At 46.2% G+C, this 19,821-nt stretch overlaps 1 protein-coding gene across 1 annotated transcript in view; it reads right to left on the bottom strand.

Moving 5' to 3' along the window:
* Window positions 1-210: 210 nt before the first annotated feature.
* The window catches only part of CDH4 (cadherin 4), a gene marked incomplete at both ends in the record, with an annotated part of 419,822 nt that continues 400,211 nt past the window's right edge, over window positions 211-19,821 (bottom strand). Inside the window, 7 exons of the mRNA XM_082292618.1 lie at window positions 211-417; window positions 1,789-1,953; window positions 3,774-3,913; window positions 8,082-8,315; window positions 9,370-9,603; window positions 13,546-13,688; window positions 16,779-17,032. Of these exons, the coding sequence (XP_082148744.1) occupies window positions 211-417; window positions 1,789-1,953; window positions 3,774-3,913; window positions 8,082-8,315; window positions 9,370-9,603; window positions 13,546-13,688; window positions 16,779-17,032 (1,377 nt within the window). The remainder of the gene's footprint in view (window positions 418-1,788; window positions 1,954-3,773; window positions 3,914-8,081; window positions 8,316-9,369; window positions 9,604-13,545; window positions 13,689-16,778; window positions 17,033-19,821) is intronic.

A 19,821-nucleotide genomic window follows, 5' to 3' on the forward strand; every position in this document is an offset into this window, starting at 1 on the left:
TATATCACCACTAAAAATAACAATACAGTCAGCAGGGGATATTAATTAAAAAAGCTGCCACATCTGTACAGTTCTTGCTCCTGCATCGGCTCTTTTTGTTAACGTTGTCTGTGGGTTTGTTGTTTTGTTTTTTTTTGTTCCTAAATTTTTTTCTTCTTCTTTTTTTTTTTTTAAATTTTTTTTTTTTTTTTTTAATAAGATGAGGTCAGTTTAATCTTCCTCTCCTCCCCCGTACATGTCCGCCAGCTTCTTGAACCTGGGCCCCCAGTCGTTCAGGTAGTCGTAGTCCTGGTCCCCGGAGCTGGAGGAGTTGAGGGAGCTGACGGAGCCGGCGGTGGAGCCGCTGCCCTCGTAGTCAAAGACGAGCAGGGAGTCGTAGGGGGGGGCTGTGGGGTCATTGTCGGCCGCACGCAGGCCCTGGGGGGGTGAACACATGGTGTTAATGCCCACCACGGGGTTTGAGGGGGTCTGGGCTGGGGGGATGTTTGGGATCCCTGCAGCAAAGCTAAAAGAGAAAAATGAGGGTCCCAGGGCTTCCCAGATGCACCTCTGGGTAGAGACCTTTCAGCTGCCTCCAGCAGAAAACCCAGTAACTCCCAGTGTCCCTGAAAAGGAGTTGTATTGAGTGGCAGGGGAGTTATTTCCATTGTTGATCCATTTCTGGATCTGGAAAGCTTTCTGTTCCAGCCAGCGTGCCTTTTCTGGGGTTGCCTGTTGAGATTTCCGGCTTAGCCAATGAAACAAAAACCAGCACCCTTCTTCTCCCACCAATATTTTAATTCTGATGATTTTCATTCCTTTAGGAAAACAAAATAAAAAAAGCAAAATTCTGCAATTAGGGCAGGTGTGGGGTGCAGAATCCTGGGCTGAGGGCTGGGGAGTGTTGCTACTCCTTGCGGTCTGGGCAGCAGTGTAGGCAGGCCATGGAAATGGCCTCAGGATATGGAGAAAAAAAATTGCTTTGCTGCAGAGCCCAGCGTCAGGAAAAGCCTGGTGGAATAGCCCTGCAATAAAGCAAATGTTCCACATTCCCACCTTCAGAAGCCCTGGCCTTAGCGTGGGGAGATGGGAGCTGGTTTCAGCAGCAGGGGCGTGTGTAAGAAGAGCGAGTCTTCACAAGCATGGATGTGTGTAAATGTGAGTGAAGGATGGGCAAAGGGACAAAGGAAGAAGGGATTTTAATGATAAAAATGAGAAAAGCACAGCAGGAAATGCATGTAATAATAGAATTAAATGGCTGTAACATTTATTTTTCTGGCTTAGGAAATGGATAGCATGCTTTGCCTCGGAGGAAATAATGCATTGATTGGTTTGTAACCACTCAATCACTCAAAACTAAAACTGAGATAAGAAATACCAAATGGATAGATATTTGTACAGGCAGATAAAGGAGCAGTAATCTAACATAAAATAAAGCAGCCCTCTCTGATCTGAGTCTCTCTGTGCTGCAAACTCTTTGAGGCTTTACACCAAACAGAGCTTAAGAGGAAGGCGCAGACCGCTGAAATAATTACAAGTCCAGGAGCCACAAATGGCTCACTCTGCCCGGGTGCTGAAAAGCATGGTGTTTGTGACACCCACAGGACAGAAATCTTGGGCTTTTTGCTGGTTCAATGCCCTCATTAAGCTAAGCCCTGCATACTTTGCTCATGCCAATCCTTTCCCTGGCTGGCATCAGACTTCTGGTGTGAGCAGTAACAACACTTGGTCTGTGCAGTCAGGGAAACCTGACTTTAGCTGGCTAATCAAGCTTTGAAGATGTGACACAGGACCTCCTATAGAACATACCTCATTAATAAAATCACCAATATCCCCCGGATGTGGGATTACTGGTCTTATAGGATACTGCGGTTCAGCACCAATAGGTCTTTCATCCACCCTTCTGACTCCGGGTGTCTTGTTCAGCACGTGATCCATGGTCTCTGGCTGCTGGAGCTGGCTTAAATCGTAATCCTGTGACAAATGGGAAGACACAGTGTGAAACCCAGAGCTTTTCGTTCAGATCACCTACTCACTCAATGTGCAAACAAGTCGAGGGCTCTAATTCTGTTTCAGCTGAAGTTCGATGGCAAATCTTATCCCTGGGTATGTAGCACCTCTATCTAAATTACAGATAAATTTGACCTCTGAGTAACTCATAAAACTGACCTCCTAAGAGTGTATCTTATAAATCAGATCAAGTATTTAAATATTTTCTGAATATTTCACACAGCCTCTAAATATTTGGGATAAAACCCTGGCTTTTGTTTGTGTGTGCACAGGTGTATGCATAACTTTTTTGACAAATGACATAATATAATGTAGAGACACAGTGTTGGTAGACATGTTATTGCAATTACGTTTCTACAGAAGTAAAAACATTAAAATGTGTATTGTATTTATGCATGTAGGCCTTTCAAAGTAATTATGCTCGTTTTGCTTGTGAAAAATCCCAACAGAATAGGTTTCTATCACGAAATGAGAACCAGGTAATATTTCATTAAAAATGTATTCATGTAGGTAATGGTGTTTTGCTGCTCTTCCTTTGCTGTTATTTTTAATGAATCCTTTCTAAAATATTTAAGCCTACAGTGTAGTTGCCTGAAACCAGATACTTCATGTTCTACCAGGAAAACTATCCTTGTGCTCAGACGGGGATGATTGAATCTCCAGGAGCAACATTTATAAATAACTTGACAGTAACAAGAAAAAAAGAAATGCTAATTGTGAGGATTTTTCTGTGGAATAAGAACTTTTCAAGATTTGGGTAAACTCCTGCCTCAAAGTTTGTCATGGCAGCTCTCACTGGGCTCGCCCGCTCGTCTTTGGAGGCCACCTGGACCTCCAGGGCAGGATGTGCTGTAGTGGTTTTGTGGGATCCCTAAGCACTGACCTGGAACCACGCAGTCCAATTCAACAAGCAAAAATAAAGCCATTACACAGTGTACAGTCACACAATTTGCATGAAGATCACATCTGAGAGTGTCCTGGGCTCTTTACTCGCATTTGGTAGGAGTAAAAAACTGGTGACTTCAATGTGAGTGAGCAAACTTTGCTATTTTAGCTGAGGAATTGGACATGTAGCAGTGAAAAAGCATATCTCAGGCCAGGGAAGTTTTCATGCAACACCAGCATCGGTGTCTGTAGGAAGAACCACTGGAGGAAATCTGACATGTTCAGGCAGCCTGTGGCTCAGGGCTCTGTCACCCAGCAAAGCTTTGCCACTGTGCACTTCGTGGTGAAAGAGAAAATCCCCAAATCTCTTTAGACACTTCTCACAAACCATGTCCAGAAATTAAAAGGTATTAAAGGCACATTAGAGATGATTAAGTAAATGCAGGGAAAGCCCACAGAAGCTCAAGGCTCAAGCAAGCCAAGGCAAGAGCCTGCAGCCACAGGGCTGGGCAGGCAGTAGCTGCTGGCTGGTTTTATGAAGATCTCTGGTAAAATACACAATTTTAATGACTTAAATAACAGAAATGCAATTTGAACATGAGTGTCAATTGAGTGATTTATAGTTCTTCCCCAGGAAATTGCCTAGGGGGTAGAAAAATCCACATGGCACTGGCCTGCTGGCAGGGTCCTGCTTGAACAGGAGAGTGTCCCAGTAATATCCTGAATCTCCTGGACCTGCTGGCTCTCACCACACCAGGGAAGCCAATAAAGCTGCCTGGTCATAAATAAAGGAACACAATCCTTTGCATGAATTTTACTGAAGATAATGTGGTTTCTGCCTGTTTGAATGTACAGACTGCACAGCTGCTCCTTGGCCACAACTCACGGGCTCTTCTCACCTGATCCTCCTCTCCACCTCCCTCTTCGTCGTACTTGAGGATGTTGTCTCTGACGTCGTCCTCGGGGTCGATGAGGAGCTGCTTGGTGTGGCGCTCCTTCTCCCGGCGCTTCATCCACACCACAAAGAGCAGAACCATGGCTGCAATGGGGAGGAAGCTGGGTGAGCTGGGACCTCCTGCAGCATGAGGCCAGGCTGAGAGTGTCCTAACATCTCACCTGCCCCTGCCCACTGCAGAGAACCTCACTGGCTGCTGGCAGGAAGAATAAAATGTTAAGCCATTGCATGGTCTAATTTTTAAAGGACAGATCAGTGAGAGCTGTAAATACTGTGACAGAATCCCACTACAAAAGTTTCTTTAAGATCCATCACCGAGGCTGATTGAGCTGATATATATCAGGAGTAAAACACAAAATCAAAGGAGAAGAAACCAGAAAGTGTGAAAACTGCAGCTTTCTGAAAATATTTGATCTAAATGCTGAGTTTTCAGGATTAGATTTCCACCTTTATTTTATTCAGGGGCATAAAGTAAAGATGGAGGGAAGACAGCTGCAGAGAAGGAAATGGGTACAGATACCCCAAATTTGTGCACAAGGGGCTGTTCCAGCAGCATGGCACAGGTTCAGCCCATTCAGGTCACAAGCCCTGACTGTGACAGTCTCTGCTGTTTACTGCAGTTGGCCAGGCAAGACTGATCTAGGGAGGCTGCACAACATTGGGTCCTGTAATCCAATTTGGCCTCCCTCATATTCTTCTTTGGTCCATGAAGGAGGCTCTTTAGACTTCTGAGATCAGATTAGCCAGGACATTAGCACATACATTTGGCCATCGACTTGGAAAGCAAATCTCAGATCATCTGAAATCCTTTCAAAAAGCAGGGCTCGCTTTGCAGAACAAGGGAGAGCATATCTGGTAGCACACAGCCAAGCTCCTCGGGCATCAGCATTCACATGCCAGGCTTGGCTAATCTCTCTCAGTACAGTAACAGAGAGAGATGAGCAGTTCTTGAATCATGAGAAATTTTTCCCTTCCTAACTTTACCCACAGGGAACACTGCCTCACTGCTCCACAACCTCACCCTCCAAAGGGACACCCCTGTCCCAGGGGCTGTGTGATCCCTGTGAATTATTGCATGGAAGACGACCTGGGAACTCAAGTCTCCACTAACATAAGGCAGCCAGATCTTGTCTTCTTCAAGAATGTGTTAAATGTTTGTTTTCATTCTTGTACTCAGTAGCTGCAAATAATGCCATGAAGGATGAAGTTAAGCCTGGACAGCTGATGCAGTTACACCTCCCACTGTCTGCCCTCCCCCCCCCATTCTCCATGCAAGCCCCATGCTGAGCTGCAACGGTGGCAATTTGCAGGAGAAGAGATCAATGGATGGACAGTGGATGTGGGAACAAGTGTCCCACGTTCATTTCACCTGGGTCAACCCTCAACTGTGCCAAAGCAACGCAGCCAACACAACCAAACCCAGGCAGGATGCGAGATCCCAAAGTTCACAGGTTTTAGCTGAGACCAGACCCCGGGCACATGGATGGGCCATCCAGCTTGCAGGAGGAGGTGGTTAGGAGGATCCAGATTCTTCCTCCCAGCACCAAAGTGTTTATACCCAACAGGCATTCAGTGAAGTGAGCGAAGAGGACCAGGCAGCTAATTACCGCCATTGTGTGCCAACTGGCGGCCATCCCTGCCTGCCAGCTAACAGAATTGTTTTCAGATAGTTCAGCATTTCTTTAATGCTTATCCTAGATCTATTCAAGAAAGAAAAAAAGAAAAGGAAAGAATATGTAACTCTTATCTGCAATATAAAACCTCAGCTATTTAGCAGACTATTTGAACTCCTTTTCTCATTGTTCATTTTCAAGTCTCTCACAACAAGATACCTGACTGGTCCACAAAGACAATATTATAATGGTTACCGGGGTTTATCTTTTTATTTCCTCTTTTTTTTTAATGATACTTTTTCATGCACTTGTGGAAAAAACTGTGTCATTAATGCCTTTAGAGCTACCTTGGAAAAAAAAAAGACCTTCAAAGTGTCAATGGTGGATGTAGTGCACTCTCCTTCCTTTTATTCACTCTGCAGAATGGGAAGTGCTATTACTGCTGTTAGAACCATTTTCGCTCTGCATGTAGTTTTCCTTGAAATCTATTGTCTTCACCCTTCACAATTTTTTACTGCATTGCTCTTCTAAATGTGTTATTTGTGTAGCTAATACATCAGGTAGCAAGAAGAAGAAAAAAACCCCTCTGAGCAAAGGTAAAGGCATAAACTTCCTTCACAGGAGCAATCCTGGATCTCTCCCCTTGCTTTTTCTTCCTTTTAGAGTCATCCAACTTTGACCTACTGACTCTAAAATGGACAAATAGCACAAGAAAATCCCCCATCTGCCTTTTTCTAGGCTATTGTTTAGAGGTCATGATATGAAACAGATACAAAGGAGGCAAAACACTGGAAGGATGTAACTGTAAAACTGATCATTGCAAATTACATTTTTCATCACTGATGCAGTGCTTTGCAGCTCTCCAAGATAAAAAAAAAAGTCAATTAGAATTACAATGAATGTAAAAATAAGCTTTTGTAATAAAACCCGTAATTTAAAATGGGATAATGTATCTGAAAATGGAAAGAGGAATCTCTTAAATCAAATGTCCTTCAGCTGAAGTTAATTTCAGTCAATAGGATTTTCAACCGTTTAAAATTGTATTTTAGCACTGGATTTATTCAAGAGCAGCAAAAAGAAGACCTGTGTTAATCACCTCTGTGGCTCCAATGCAAACTTTGAGCCCAGGGGAAACAGCAAACCTGCACAGCAAAAGGAGGTGGGGCTGATGAACATCTACATCTTCATCTTCATCGGGGTGTGCGACCACAGTGCCCCAAAATCCACCCCGGCTGAAGGGAGCAGCCAAAACTGGGAATGAAGGGCAGGAACTGGGCATCACGGCTGGGCACAGGGATGCTCCAGCAGCTTGGCTGGGCTGGGAGAGGAGCAGGGTCAGCACAAACACCCAGTTCCTTGCTCACTCTCCATCCTGATCCAGCAGATCAATTACACACCAATACATTCCCACCACTGGCTCGGGATGTGGATGTCTGTCCAGGGATGACCCATTCTCCTAATGTACCATGTCATGGCCCCATTAGGTGACATTTGGAGCATACGTCGCCCTGTCTGCTCTCTGTTTAGATGCACTGGGGGTAAAAATTAAATGTGATTTAGCACCATAACTCCCATTAGCTTTAATGAGAGTCCCATGGATTCACCCTGTGTTTCTTGATGAATATTTACCTCACTGTTCATTTCAGCGCTTGTTTTTATCTATTCCTACTGTGCCAACTCCTGCTTGAAGTTATAATGATAGAATTTTTATTTTTAAGTGTGTGCACACGTGGTTATTGGTAATGCTCATGGAAGCTTGGGACTGACAGCATTCCTGGGCAAAAGGGATAGTTTTGCCTTGAGTAAAGGGATGGCCAGTCTTTACCTGTGATGTATCCCCAGTCCTCCAGCGTCCCTGACAAATTGGGGATCCTTCCTCTAAAAACACTCATAATCCCCCATGATCCTCCAATCTGAAGTCATTCAAAAAGCAACGGGAATAACTACCATTCTTCTTTTCCTTGGAACAACCAGAAAAACACAGTTATGCACTGGCTCTGAAAGGGAATAGCCAGACCCTAATAACCAGTGTATCTGGTACTGGGAACCAGTATATCCACAGCCAGCCAGGGACATGAGAGCTATGGGAGAGCCTGACACAGGGATTTGGAAGGGGCCTTCAATCTTTTCCTGCAAAATATGGAGGATCCTATCACACTCACTACTCGCAAGTTGTTGTCAGGTGTAATAATGTTTGCAAAGCTACTGGAAGTCTTAGAAAGACAGGTCTGATGCAGGCAGAGCTCATTTTGCTAATGCTGCAGTGAAGGAGGTTTGAATGCAGATGTGTGAACCACCCCCACAGCCCAAGCTCAGGGATCTGCCCTCTGCATGGAGCGTAAATAATGCCAGCTATAGAAACAGGACAACAGGGAACAGGGAAACACGAAGGAGGATAGATTTAGAGCAGATACTGGGAAGAAATTCTTTACTGTGAGGGTGTGGCACAGGTTGTCCAGAGAAGCCATGGCTGCCCCATCCTTGCAAGTGTTCAAGGCCAGGTTGCACAAGCCTTGGAGCATCCTGGCATAGTGGAAGGCATCCCTGCCCATGGCAGGAGGATTGGAACGAGATGAGCTTTAAGGTCCCTTCCAACCCAAAGCAGTGTGTGATTTTAGGGCAGGCCCTGTGGTACTCACTCAGTAAGATAATGATGCAGATCAGGATGGCAATGATGGCCCCCGTGCCCAGCCCCGCAGCAGCCACGGCCCCGATGGTGGTGCAGTCGCCGTTCTCGTCACACGGGCACACCTTCACCTTGATGACAGAGGTGTTGTACAAGGGGGGGTTTCCTGAGTCCGTCACGATGATGGGCACATCGTACACTCCTGCTTCCAGGTACATGATCCGCAAACTGAGCTGGGCATAGTCCCCTGCACACCCAGACAGACAGACAGACAGATGAAAGACACTGGTAAAACCTTGCAGCTGCACTTGTGCAGGGTTTCTCTGCTAGAGCCCTCTTCTGAGCCCTGCAGAAGAGGTTATCAACAACACACCTGGCCAGGACAGCTTCAGACCTCTGGCAAACAGTCTGGCCAACAACCAGCCCGTGCTTTGCAAAATACTGTGTGTTCTCACTGCTGCACTAACCCACCTGGATGCCATTTGCAAATCCAGTTGTACGTGTTCAAAACGGCATCAAACACAAATAGGAACACATGGATAATGCTTCCTGAGGCTGGGCTGCCCCTGGCCACTGGGCAGGTTCTACACTCACCCACACTCCCACCTCAGGATTTTGGGAATCCACTGGTGACAGGCACAACTAGGTAAACCCATTGGGATTGAGCCCGGAGCTGTGAGGGCACCAGTTGTTGCCCCTGGTCTGGCACCCTCTGCCAGACCTCAGTGAGAGGGACCAGCTTTGAAGCCAAAACCAGCCCACAGTTCCACAATATTTTCCATCCTCTGCTGAAACTACCAATAAGCAGAGCAAATAGGGCCATTTGTGGTTGCACTCTGCAATATAAAAATCCTTCACATACTAGTAATCTTCACACTTACCTAGCCCTCCTGGTTCCATGGTAAATTAAAAGGCTGCCTTTATGCAATTATGGTCAGAGAAATGAACATTGATCCTGATTGTGGCTTATGACAATTACACTGGAGGAACATAAGGAAGACTGATAATAGCTTTTTTCCCCTTGGCCATTATGGATGATTTATACTCTGTTCACTACTGATAACTGTTCATAATTATGAACTGCATTAAAAAAAGCCAAGTGCCAAGGCTCTTAGAGTTATGCTGCAGGTCTGATACAAATCATTTCTGATTAACTATCTTGTCTATAATGTCAGCCGTAATGTGCTTTAAAAAATAAAAATCAGATAAAAAAAGCGAGAAAGTTTCGAAGTTGGAAGCCGCACGTGGGCTCATTAGTGAACCAGAGCCCAAATGTGCTCAGGATTGCCTGCCCCATTTACCATTGAGCCGTGTGATGGTCCAGTTCTTCCTCACCGCAGATGGCACACTTGGCAGCTCGAAGACGAAGGGCCCCACGTTTGGATCGATGTCAGCGTCCGCGGCTGTGATGTTGATGACATTCAGGTTTGGCTTCTCGCAGATCTGCGCCTCCTTTGGCAGCAGCTCCGGAGCGTTGTCGTTGATGTCGATTAGGTAGATCTGCAGCGTGCCGGTGCCGCTGGCGGGGGGAATTCCTGCACGGGAGACACGGACCTGTGACCGCCACCAGGGAGTGGCAACACCACAGACCAGCCCCTTCTCTGCCTTCCATTCCCAATAAACCAGGATTTTCACCCTGCCTCCCTGGACCTCATTAGGGACATGCTGCACTTTCACGGTCCCTTGCTTTACGTGGTATTATTAAAACTTCCCCAAGCCTCCTAATGTTGCTGTTTTTTGCTCCTGCAGAACAGGAGGTTGAGTTCTGCAGATGTGTAGCCTGCAGCAATGCCCCTAGACCCTGAAACTACAAGCAGGTGATGCCAAGTTGCTCCTGCAAATCTTGGTAATGGCTGTTTGGAAGAAGAAAAACCATTAGAAAGAGAGCTGACAAGAGGAAAAAGAGGGCTTGGAGGGGAGAAAAACCTACATAGTGTAAGCCATGGGTCAGCATTTACTGTAGCACTTGCTGGCCAGTTTTCAGCTTTGAGACCATTACTCTGCTTCAAAGAAAGCCCACCTCTCCAGTATGTCCCACACCCAGCCCTAGCTTCAGTGGTGAGAGGTCCTGCTCAAAGCCCACAGTATGAGCCATCACCAGACACATTGGGTGATGCCACTAACCCCCAGCAGCAGTGTTATGTCCCAATACACAGTTCCCCATCCTCTCCACATCTGTCCCAACCAGCAGGGATGCCACAGCATGGCAGTCCTGGTCCTCCAGCCCCTTCTTGATGGAGAGGCACATTTGTCTGACTAATGACCACTTACACAAAGTAGTATCTGCCCTGGCAGGAGAGAACAGCCTTCCCAGAAAGGGTGCAGTGCTTTTCATTTCTCTCCCCACACATTTATCTGGCAGCTCTGTGTTGGCCTGCCCTCTGCCTGCCTCTCTCCTCTGGCAGCATGGCTTCAGCAATTCTTTTTCAAGTTTGTATTTTCAGTTCTGGCCCTTCCTCCCAGAGCTAGATACAAAACTACACAAACCACTTCCCCACCAGGCTTCTGCTTCCTCGGACTTTCCTTCCTACATTCCTTCCTCCATTTCTCAAGGGAGCCTCAAAAATTCTGAAGGAACTCTGGAAATCCTTTTTTCATGGTTTCCACACAAGCTCTTCAATCATGGACTCTCATCCTTTCATCTTGGAAGCATGGGGTAGGTCTCCTTCTAAAACAATGTCTTTTGATCAGCCTTGAAAGCTTCTGGAGAGGCAGACAGCCCATCAGGATACTGGGGGCTGAACATGAAAACTGACTTTTGGGACCAAGCAAAGTGATTTTACTGCATCCACGTTACCCAGAATATCTTCTGGGATAAAAGCAAGGCTCCCACTGTAACCTCTGAGACAGACTGAACACAAACCCTCAGTCCTAAGAGACACTAACTGGCACGTGGCTGACATAACCTGCAATTGCTGCACATACAAATGTACTTTTGTTGGGCCATTGAGTATTGTTGGGCTCCGAGTCCTGGTTTTTTTGTTTCTTTGTGTTCCTGAGCGCAATTCTGGGGCAGTTTCAGGAGACATGAACAGTAAACAATTCTTTAAATGGTGAAATATTACAAACTATGGCACATTTCACATTATTTCAGCTGTCTAATATGGAGAGAGCAAGGACATAAAGCAGGTACTGATGTATGATGAAGGATCCTTGGACTTTATCCTCAGGAGATGAGGACTGCAATAGTATCACTGACTCCAGTGGAGAAGCTGGTCTGATCCCTGAAATTAAGATTGAAATACTAATGACAAAAGGAAGAGGAATATACAACCTCCACATCTACGTGTAACTGTTGCATTCTCTATCACTGCCTTTTTCACAGGGCCAGTGTCTGCATTCCCACAGCAAGGCATAAGCCAAGGTTTTCATGCTCAGCCCTCTGCTTCCTGAAACCTGTTGGAATATGATATATTTAAGTTCTCAGCTTCCCTGGGAGATTGGCTGAAATTGGCTTCGGGGTTCAAACACTGCCAGGCTCCACACCTGTGTGATCCAAGGGACTGTCTCCTCGGAAACCAGGTTAAAACTACGCTGTTGATTAGGATTCCCCTTTTGCCCTCCTTACATTGCAGCCAAGACTCTTCTTAAAGACAGCACCTCTGCACTGTAGCCCAGGGAGAGAAAGAGAGCACGTCCAAGGAGTATTTGGCTAAACTTCTCCTTTATCATGTACTGAGAGCAGCAAAAAGAACTTCAAGGAAAGAAAATGCTGCTGCTTCTTCAAGAAAGAGAGAAAAATCCCCCCCAAAACCCTTGACCCAAAGCTTTTCTTTGATGAGTACGTGATGCCGGAGAACCTGGAACTTGGGAGAAATGTGGTAAGAGTCTATTAGCCTAGATGAAACTTTAGCTGTTATCCTAAGCACTCTAGACAGAATTTTAAATAAGGTGTTGCTTTATGTGCATTTTGATGGCTGCAATATACCGGTGATAGATTAATTTTTCAGAATAAAGAGATTTATCTAGGCCCTCACTTTCTGAGCTGCTGAAATGATGGATGTGGAGGCGCTGATGCACTGCAGCATCAGCATCACAGCCAAGGAAAGGGGTTAACTCCACATCATGTGGCACCAAGTGCCTGGGATTTGCAAGGTCAGATGGTGACGATTAGGTTGGTGGGTTCAAACTCTACCACTGCACCTGTGAACAGCCTTGGCCAACTCATTTGACCTGTTCTGCCCTGTGGCTTTTGCAGATGAAGACCACTAGACCCTTTCGGGAATATTTTGAATTTCACTGTCCTGGCTGCCTTCATGGAGGGGAAGCTTAGGATGGGGCTGTGGGGTGAGTCCTACCATTCAAGGCACAAGGAAGGGTAAAATGCACTTCTTGGTACAACTCCTCAGCACTGAAACTCTTCCATGAGTTTCCCTTGCCCCTGTGACCCGGGATGCAATGATTGAAGTGATGCATGGAGCCCCAGAGGGAGGAAGTTTTCATTAGCCCTGCAAGCACCACTGAATCTGCTCATAATGGCCATGGCACCTTCAGCCTGAGGGATCACACAAACACTGCCCTGAAAGCACCTGCAGAGTATGAGCAATATACTTAGGTGCTCACAGCCAAGCCCAGACTTAATTGTGCTGCTGAAGCAGGGCTCTGGTTTGAGTGCTCAGCACCCTGGAGGTGAGGGTGGGTGAGGGGGAGGAAGGCCTTCTCCTAGTCCTGGGAAACTCCTGAGCTTTTTCCAGCTGCAGGAACTGAGGAATGAAATACCAGAATGGCCACGTTTGGGTGTGGTTAGCAAAGTTCATCAACTCCTCCTAACCAGGATTAGAAAGAGAAAAGCAGGGCAGCAGCACCGGGCTGCTCACCCTTGAGCGAGGCCAGTGCAGGAGTTTTCAGCGCTGACTGGACCAAAAGAACTGAGTGATCCTTAATGAGGAGAAAAGAGCCAACAGGACTTCTCCAAGAGACCTGGGTGGCCTCAGTGGCTTTGGTAATAAGCACACCAGCACCGAGATGATCGGATGACGGCTGCGCATCTCAGGAAGGCAGTGGCCAGAAAGAGCCCGGCTCCAGTGACAGCCACACCTTTATGAAAGCCACCACAGTTCAACAGATGGACTTATTTTTAATACCCTCCTGACATCCCATAAAATTATTTCTGGTTTCCTGATGGAAGGCTTCCTGAATGCTCTGATCAGTGCCTTTGGGAGGATTACCAGGACCGGTGTGCTTGGCACCCCTTGGAGAGCACATCCCTTTGACACTTTTTTAAGTTCAGGCTACACCGCTACACTGAGCTCCCCAAATCAATTTTCCATTTGTCCTCCCTTTCCCTTAATAACGCTCTCCGTATACTGCGCACATTTAATTTACTCCAGCAATTTCCCATCCCACTTTCACATTTTTGACCATAAAAACCTGGGAAAAAGATAACTTATACTGACAACTCTGTCAGGGCATCATTTCTCTTAATGCATCACATTAGAGTCTTACTGAAGCATGAACAATGTGAAGCCTGGGCTCACCGTTGTCAGCCGCCAAGAATGTGGCCTCGTAGACATTATTCTTAATGTAGTCTGACTCTCGATCAAGGACAGCAGCAGTAGTGATCTGACCATTTGTGGCATTAATGTTCAGCCAGTTTGCAGGATCTGACAGCTTAGAGTATCTACAGAGAAAGGAAATAAATACACGGCAGTCTTTTCACTGACATATCCTTAATATTGCTTGAAATACGTTTTTTTCTGGACTCCTGACCCATGATTCAAAGGACCTTTGGATAACTGGTTTTGTTGACAAACACAATGCTAATTGAGTATCCGGTTTTTGACCTTTACAATTATTCAATTTTTCAATTTCTTTAGTTTTAAAGGTTTTTCTTTCCACTAAGTGGCACTTACATGCCTGTTTCCTGCTGCTAGGAGAGGACATTTCCTGACATCTTGCAGATGAGGAGAAATGGGGTCTGCAATGACCACTGCATTCGTATGCCTGAATTAGAGAATGGATTCCTGCTCTGCCCTGTTCCTGACTTTGCCCTTCTGCAAACAGGTTTTTAAAGCCAAGGTTATCCCTGTTTTCTGCCCACCACGAATAAACAACAGTTTGGGAATACCACACCACCAGAGTCCCCTCCCAAATATTCAGTGAACTCACAGTTGTTGTCTATTCATGTCCCATGCAACCAGCTGAGAACATGGTTTGTTTTGGGCAAACTTTTCCTGTGTTCTCCAGATCAGTGTGTTCAGTTCATCTTTCTCGCTTGCTTGTTTTCTTACTTTTATTTAATTCATTGCTTTTGATTTCTACCTCTCAGTTTTGTACTGTTTGAACTGAGACGGACCATAACTATCTGACTGGAAGCTAATAAATATAGCCAGACTATAAACTGCTGAAATAAGCAAACAGAAGCTGAGCTTATTTCATGGGTAACTCAGACCTGCTGATAATTTGATATGATTATCATTAGATACACAGGTGAGAGCACTACTGGCTTCTGGTGAATATCCCTTTCCAGAATTGGGCTGTTTGAAGCAGAAACTCAAAGGGAAACTTGAGCTGCATCAATCTATGTGAAGAGGAAAGCAACACACAGCTGGCACAAACTGCTGCCAAAGGATAGAATTACATTTCATGGAGCTAGACTCTTTGGGATGTTTTCGTTCCAGTATCACTGCTGTGAGGCTCCTGCCCTTTGTCTGTTTAATGACCAGGGATCCAGTCTTAAAGCTGGCTTTGTGAATGTGTCTGTGGCTAATGAGGATACCTTGAGGTGTGACACTGGCCATGCCAAGCCGTGCATTACTGGAGATGCTCCTGCTTCCTCATCTTCTATTTGTAAAAACTCTGTTTCATCAAAGACTATTTAGAGACTGAAAATTGTATGCAAGGCTCTAGCAGCTGGATCAGCTCTGCAAAGTGCTTATCATGGATCTGTAGGCTTAGCCTTTTGGGTATCTTTGTTCCTAACTCACCAATGCCAACTGTGAAGTAAAAACTAAAATATCTGTTTTTCCATCTCACAAAGACAGGACCCCAAAAACACCCCACTGCTTCTGGCAACACCTGGGCATTGGCTGTCCTGATGCAAAGGGAGAGAGACTGTACTGGGGTTTGGAAATTAAGTGCTGGTGGATGCACAAAATGTGTGTCCTGGAAGCCCTAGAAAGAAACAACTCAAGTAGCTGGCTGTTCATATTCACAGGAAGCCTTACAAGACCCTACATGTGCCCTGTGCAATGATAGGAACAGCAGGTGCTCGTTTGGATTACAGATCACCCCCCTCCAGGTTAGAGGGAGTACTCAATCAGAAATGAGTTGTTCTCTCCTCTGAAAACCAGCCTTGGTACAGACATCAGGGAAATAAAGACCCTTCAAAGGCCAATATTTCAAAAAGAACATAAGAAAAATGAGCTTGTTAGTTAGAATGGTCTCTTTCCTCCAAAGTCCCAATACCTGTCTAAAGACAACAAGATGAGGCAGTGAATAAACGATCATTTTCTAGACCAGACAGCTCCGTGCCAGGTGAAATATTTCAAACTCTTCCTGACACAAAATGTCACAACTGATGCAAGTTTAAGTGGTCTCAGCTGTGGTCATGTTGTATACTCAGGTTTTGCCAAAAATACTGCAGCCCTCACAGACTTAGCAGTGCTATTAGCCCTTACAGACTTTCTTAAAAAAGAAACCAATTTCTGTGGATGTAGAAGCATCCAAGAGCAGGAAATGCATTTCCTGTCTGCACAGATGGAGCTGAAATAGTTGTGAAAGTGTCACAAGGGCTCTCATTTTCACCTACACTTTTCTGTCAATTATTTCCTGGTGGGAAGGTGTGTGAGCTGGGATCCTGGACTGTGGATTCAGTCCCCAGTCTGCCCAGGTGGGACAAAACAGAGTGAGTGACACCTTCTTGGTCACAGCATGAATTAAAAGTCATTTTAAGCTGCTTGGATCAAAATCTCACTTTTACAAGGTTAACATTTTGCCAGCTGAATCCCATTCACTGGGAAAGCAGCTAAGGAGGAGCTTATGTTTGGCAGCTGCTCTGAAGAGAAAGGGAAGGTTGGAACAAATTGCACCTACTTGCCTACTAGCAGGCAAGGGGAGCATTAGTGAGATACAGACCAAGTGCCAGTGGCCTGTGAGTGGGTGTTTGACTGCTCAGGCAATACTGAACTACTGACACTTTAAAAGCCTGCCCAGCAGCTGTTTGTAACCCCACCAGCCTTGCTCTGAGCTAGTGGACAGCTCCTCTTGCACTGCGCTTTTAAGCCAGGTTGAACCTAAATCCTCTGGAAGCAACACAAGGCATGATTAAAAATCCCAGCCATTCCCTTTGAAAAACCAGGCCTAGCCCTTTCTGTGCCTCAGTTTCCCCCCATAAAACAGAAATACTAACGCTGCCTTTTACCAAACCTCTGTGTTTATGAAGTGCACGAACCACACAGGCCAGAGCACGCTGGGCAAGGCAGCCCTGACCCCTGTAACAATGCAGAAACCTGCTTCATTTGAAGGTGTGACCTGCCCCACTGCAAGCCAGTAACACGGGACCCAGCTCTGTCTGCTCTCCTTAGCCCAGCTGCTCAGAGCCTGGCTTACCTGGAGCAGGGGGATTGTGAGTTTACAGGCGTGCAGGACACTGTGCAAGCACTCGACTGCAGGTGCCACTCCCTGCCAAGCATTTAATTCATATCCCACCAGTCAGTTTGGAAATTAGCTTTCAGCTGTAGGGGAGCCCCTTGGCTGCCTGGTGTCCCACCTTACTGCCTGCTGCATGAAGCGATCGGGATCCACCGCCGAAAACGTTGTCAGGACGGTCCCCGTTGGCACCCCTTCCTCCAGCCTGATTAACTTGTGGTTCGTTGGGAAATACGGTGCTTCGTTGACATCTGTGACTGAAATGGTGACTCCTGCTGTCGACTGGAAGGACATCTGGATGCCACTGGCCAGGGGAGCTTGGTTTGATACCATCACTGTCAGCATGAAAGCTCTGTTCATCTCGTAATCGACTGCCTAAAACAAACAAGCAAGTATAGAGCCAAGCAGAGAATAAATTCTACATTCTGGATGGAAGCTGCAAGATTAGAAGGCAGATGATATCAAAGTCATTGCCTCATCTTGTTTCCTCCTGAGCTCAGTACTTTTGAAGGTGTAAATCCAGAGCAACTTCAGCCTAGTGGAGGGTTTGGCCTTCCAGTGCAAATAGTTAAAAAAATTCCACAAAAAAACCCCTGCAAACAGCAGGGAGCATTTTCCCTGTGTTTCACTCCAGTGCTAAGTGGTTTCCAAAAGACAACCTGCCTGTGAGAGTTGAGCATCAAATGAACAAACCCACCCAGGGCTGCTCTAATGCAACAGGTGGAGCCTGTTAAGAGGGATGGGACAGGCACTTAGCAGTGCTATTAGCACTGAAAATTGCTGACTATGGAACCAGGACAGTCTCTGTGGACTCGTGAGCCTGAAGGGCTCTTTATTTTCCCTCTTAAATGAGCTTCTAAGCAAAGGTGGAGCAGCCAGGAAAAAATCCCTGGTCAGGTTAAGCGGGTGGTCCTTCCAGTGGGACCTCTCATCCTCCTGCAAGGCACCTCGTGGTCTCTGGAGGTTGCCTACAGCTCTTACAGCTGGGTTTTGCTGCTGGGAGGCCACAGATCTTTTCTCAACACACTCATGAAGACAATGTGTCTCAGAAGCCAGACGGAGTGGGAAGCCTCTGCTGGCACGACTGACTGAGCCCAGTATAATAATAATTTCTAAACCATCCCACTAATTATTATGAGGGAAGTCACTAATCATCTGCCAGAGCGGCTTGAGTTATGCAGGATCACACCTCTGCTTGTTAAAAACTGCTTTGCCGTGATTTATAAATTTAGAAGTGTATCCATCCTCCCTAATACCTTCTCCAGAGCTGAGTCTGCAAAGCGCTCACTCAAGGTGTAAAACGCCACAGCTACACCGACTTGGGCAGGGATTTACAGCAGCAAAAGCTGGCTGCCATGTCCTGTTTAAAACCCAGTATTGTCAGGAGGGAAATCAAATCATAGGAGGCTACACGAGAGAAACAAATTTCAGGGGCAAAAGGTAAAACAGCGGAATCTCTACTCAATTGAAGTGCAAATGTTCCCGATGCTAAATGGCTTCCTGACAGGCAGGGCCAACATTTAATAAATAAAAGGAAGCATAAAGATTCCCAGTACACCCACCCGTGCTGACTCACGGACTTGTGCTGCATTCAAAACCGATGCATGGTAAAAGTTCCCATTTAAGCACTATTCAAGGCCTTGAAACAATTTGACTAATGCATTTCCTCAATTTCTTTCACACCCCTTAAATTTATATTCCCCCAACTTTCTTCTTTTTTCTTTTATTCATGCTGGTCTGTTTGCTAACCTGCCCGCAGGCACTGTGTACCTCCCTCCCCACAGGGGCTCAGAGGCGGCTGGGGGCTGAGCTGAGCAGCTCCATGGGGAATGATGTGGGAAACTCCCTGCTGCTGGTGCTCAGGACACACTGACCACACACAACTCTGCTAGGATGTGGCCTGATGCAAAGCAGTGGGGGTTTTTTTCCCCCCCAAAATGTAGGGCCATTCTCTCAGCTTCTTCCTCTTTCTTCTGGGAGCAACAAAACCAGGGCTGCAGAAAAATCGTGTAAGGAGTGGGGCTGGACCAGGATCAGCCACCCCAAAGGCTGTCCAGGAGGCATCAGTGTCCCCATACAGTGTCCACCACACTTCAGTCTGCAAGACAGAGCTGATCTGCCCCCATCTCTCCTGTGTCCATTGAGTTGTATTTCACACAGTTTTGTTGGGAAAAAAAGGTAAAATCAAGAGCCTGTGCTGTCTCCACAGTGTTTGGGCTATTGAACCCCATGGGACAGCAGCCCCTTGCAGCCAAACACTGTCCAGCCCTAAGGCAGAACTTCTTTCACACCTTAATAAGCAATTTATACCAGAACAATTCATACCTCTGCTCCCTAGAGCTGCCTCCCGCTGAGGAAAATGGTGCACAGAGCACTCTGTGTTCCTCACACCACACTCAGCCCTTCCACCTCCCTGCATCTCACTGAAAATGCTGTATATTGGTCATCTGACGTGGTTCTAGGGACACGGTGGGCTTGGCATTGCAAGGTTAACAGTTGGACTTGATGATCCTAGAAGTATTTTCCAACCAAAATGATTCTTTCATTCTATGACAGCAGGCTCCTGAAAAAGCCCACAGAGCTGCTACATTTGGGCCAAGGACACATGGGACTGTTGCCTACTTTTCACTTTTATGTCCAAGAAGCACTTGACATGAAATTAAAAAGCAGCACTTTTGCAGATACTCCTTGCTGGATGTTTGGTGTCTGATCTGGCTGGGAAATATCCCCCTGGAGATGCTGCACATCCTCCTCCTTCATGAGCAACCTCCGACCTGGGTGCAGCAGAGCGATGCCGAGGGCTTGCCACGTGTCCTCCTTTTCTTGGGGTACTTTTAACTGAAGTGAACAAATTTGCCTGGTGTTATAGTTGATGCAAATAATAACTGAAGCTTCAGCAGCATCTCCATTATAAATTCACAGCTCTGATCCATGCAGAGTTTATAATAACATTTTACTTAGCTGGCTGCCACAGGGCAGCCACTGCTGCTCTGGGAGATTGTCTTCAGACTCTGCGGTGTCTCATCTGAGTGGGAAGTTTCTCCCCTTGATCAAGGCTTTCTTTGAAGATTAGGGTCTTGCACAGTTATGGAAATGGTTTGTAAAGGCAAGAACAGAAAAGGGAAATGTTGTACTTCTGGTGATCAGACTGGAGCTACAGATGG

The sequence above is a fragment of the Coloeus monedula genome, assembly GCF_965178545.1.
Source record: "Coloeus monedula genome assembly, chromosome: 17".
NCBI lineage: Eukaryota > Metazoa > Chordata > Aves > Passeriformes > Corvidae > Coloeus > Coloeus monedula.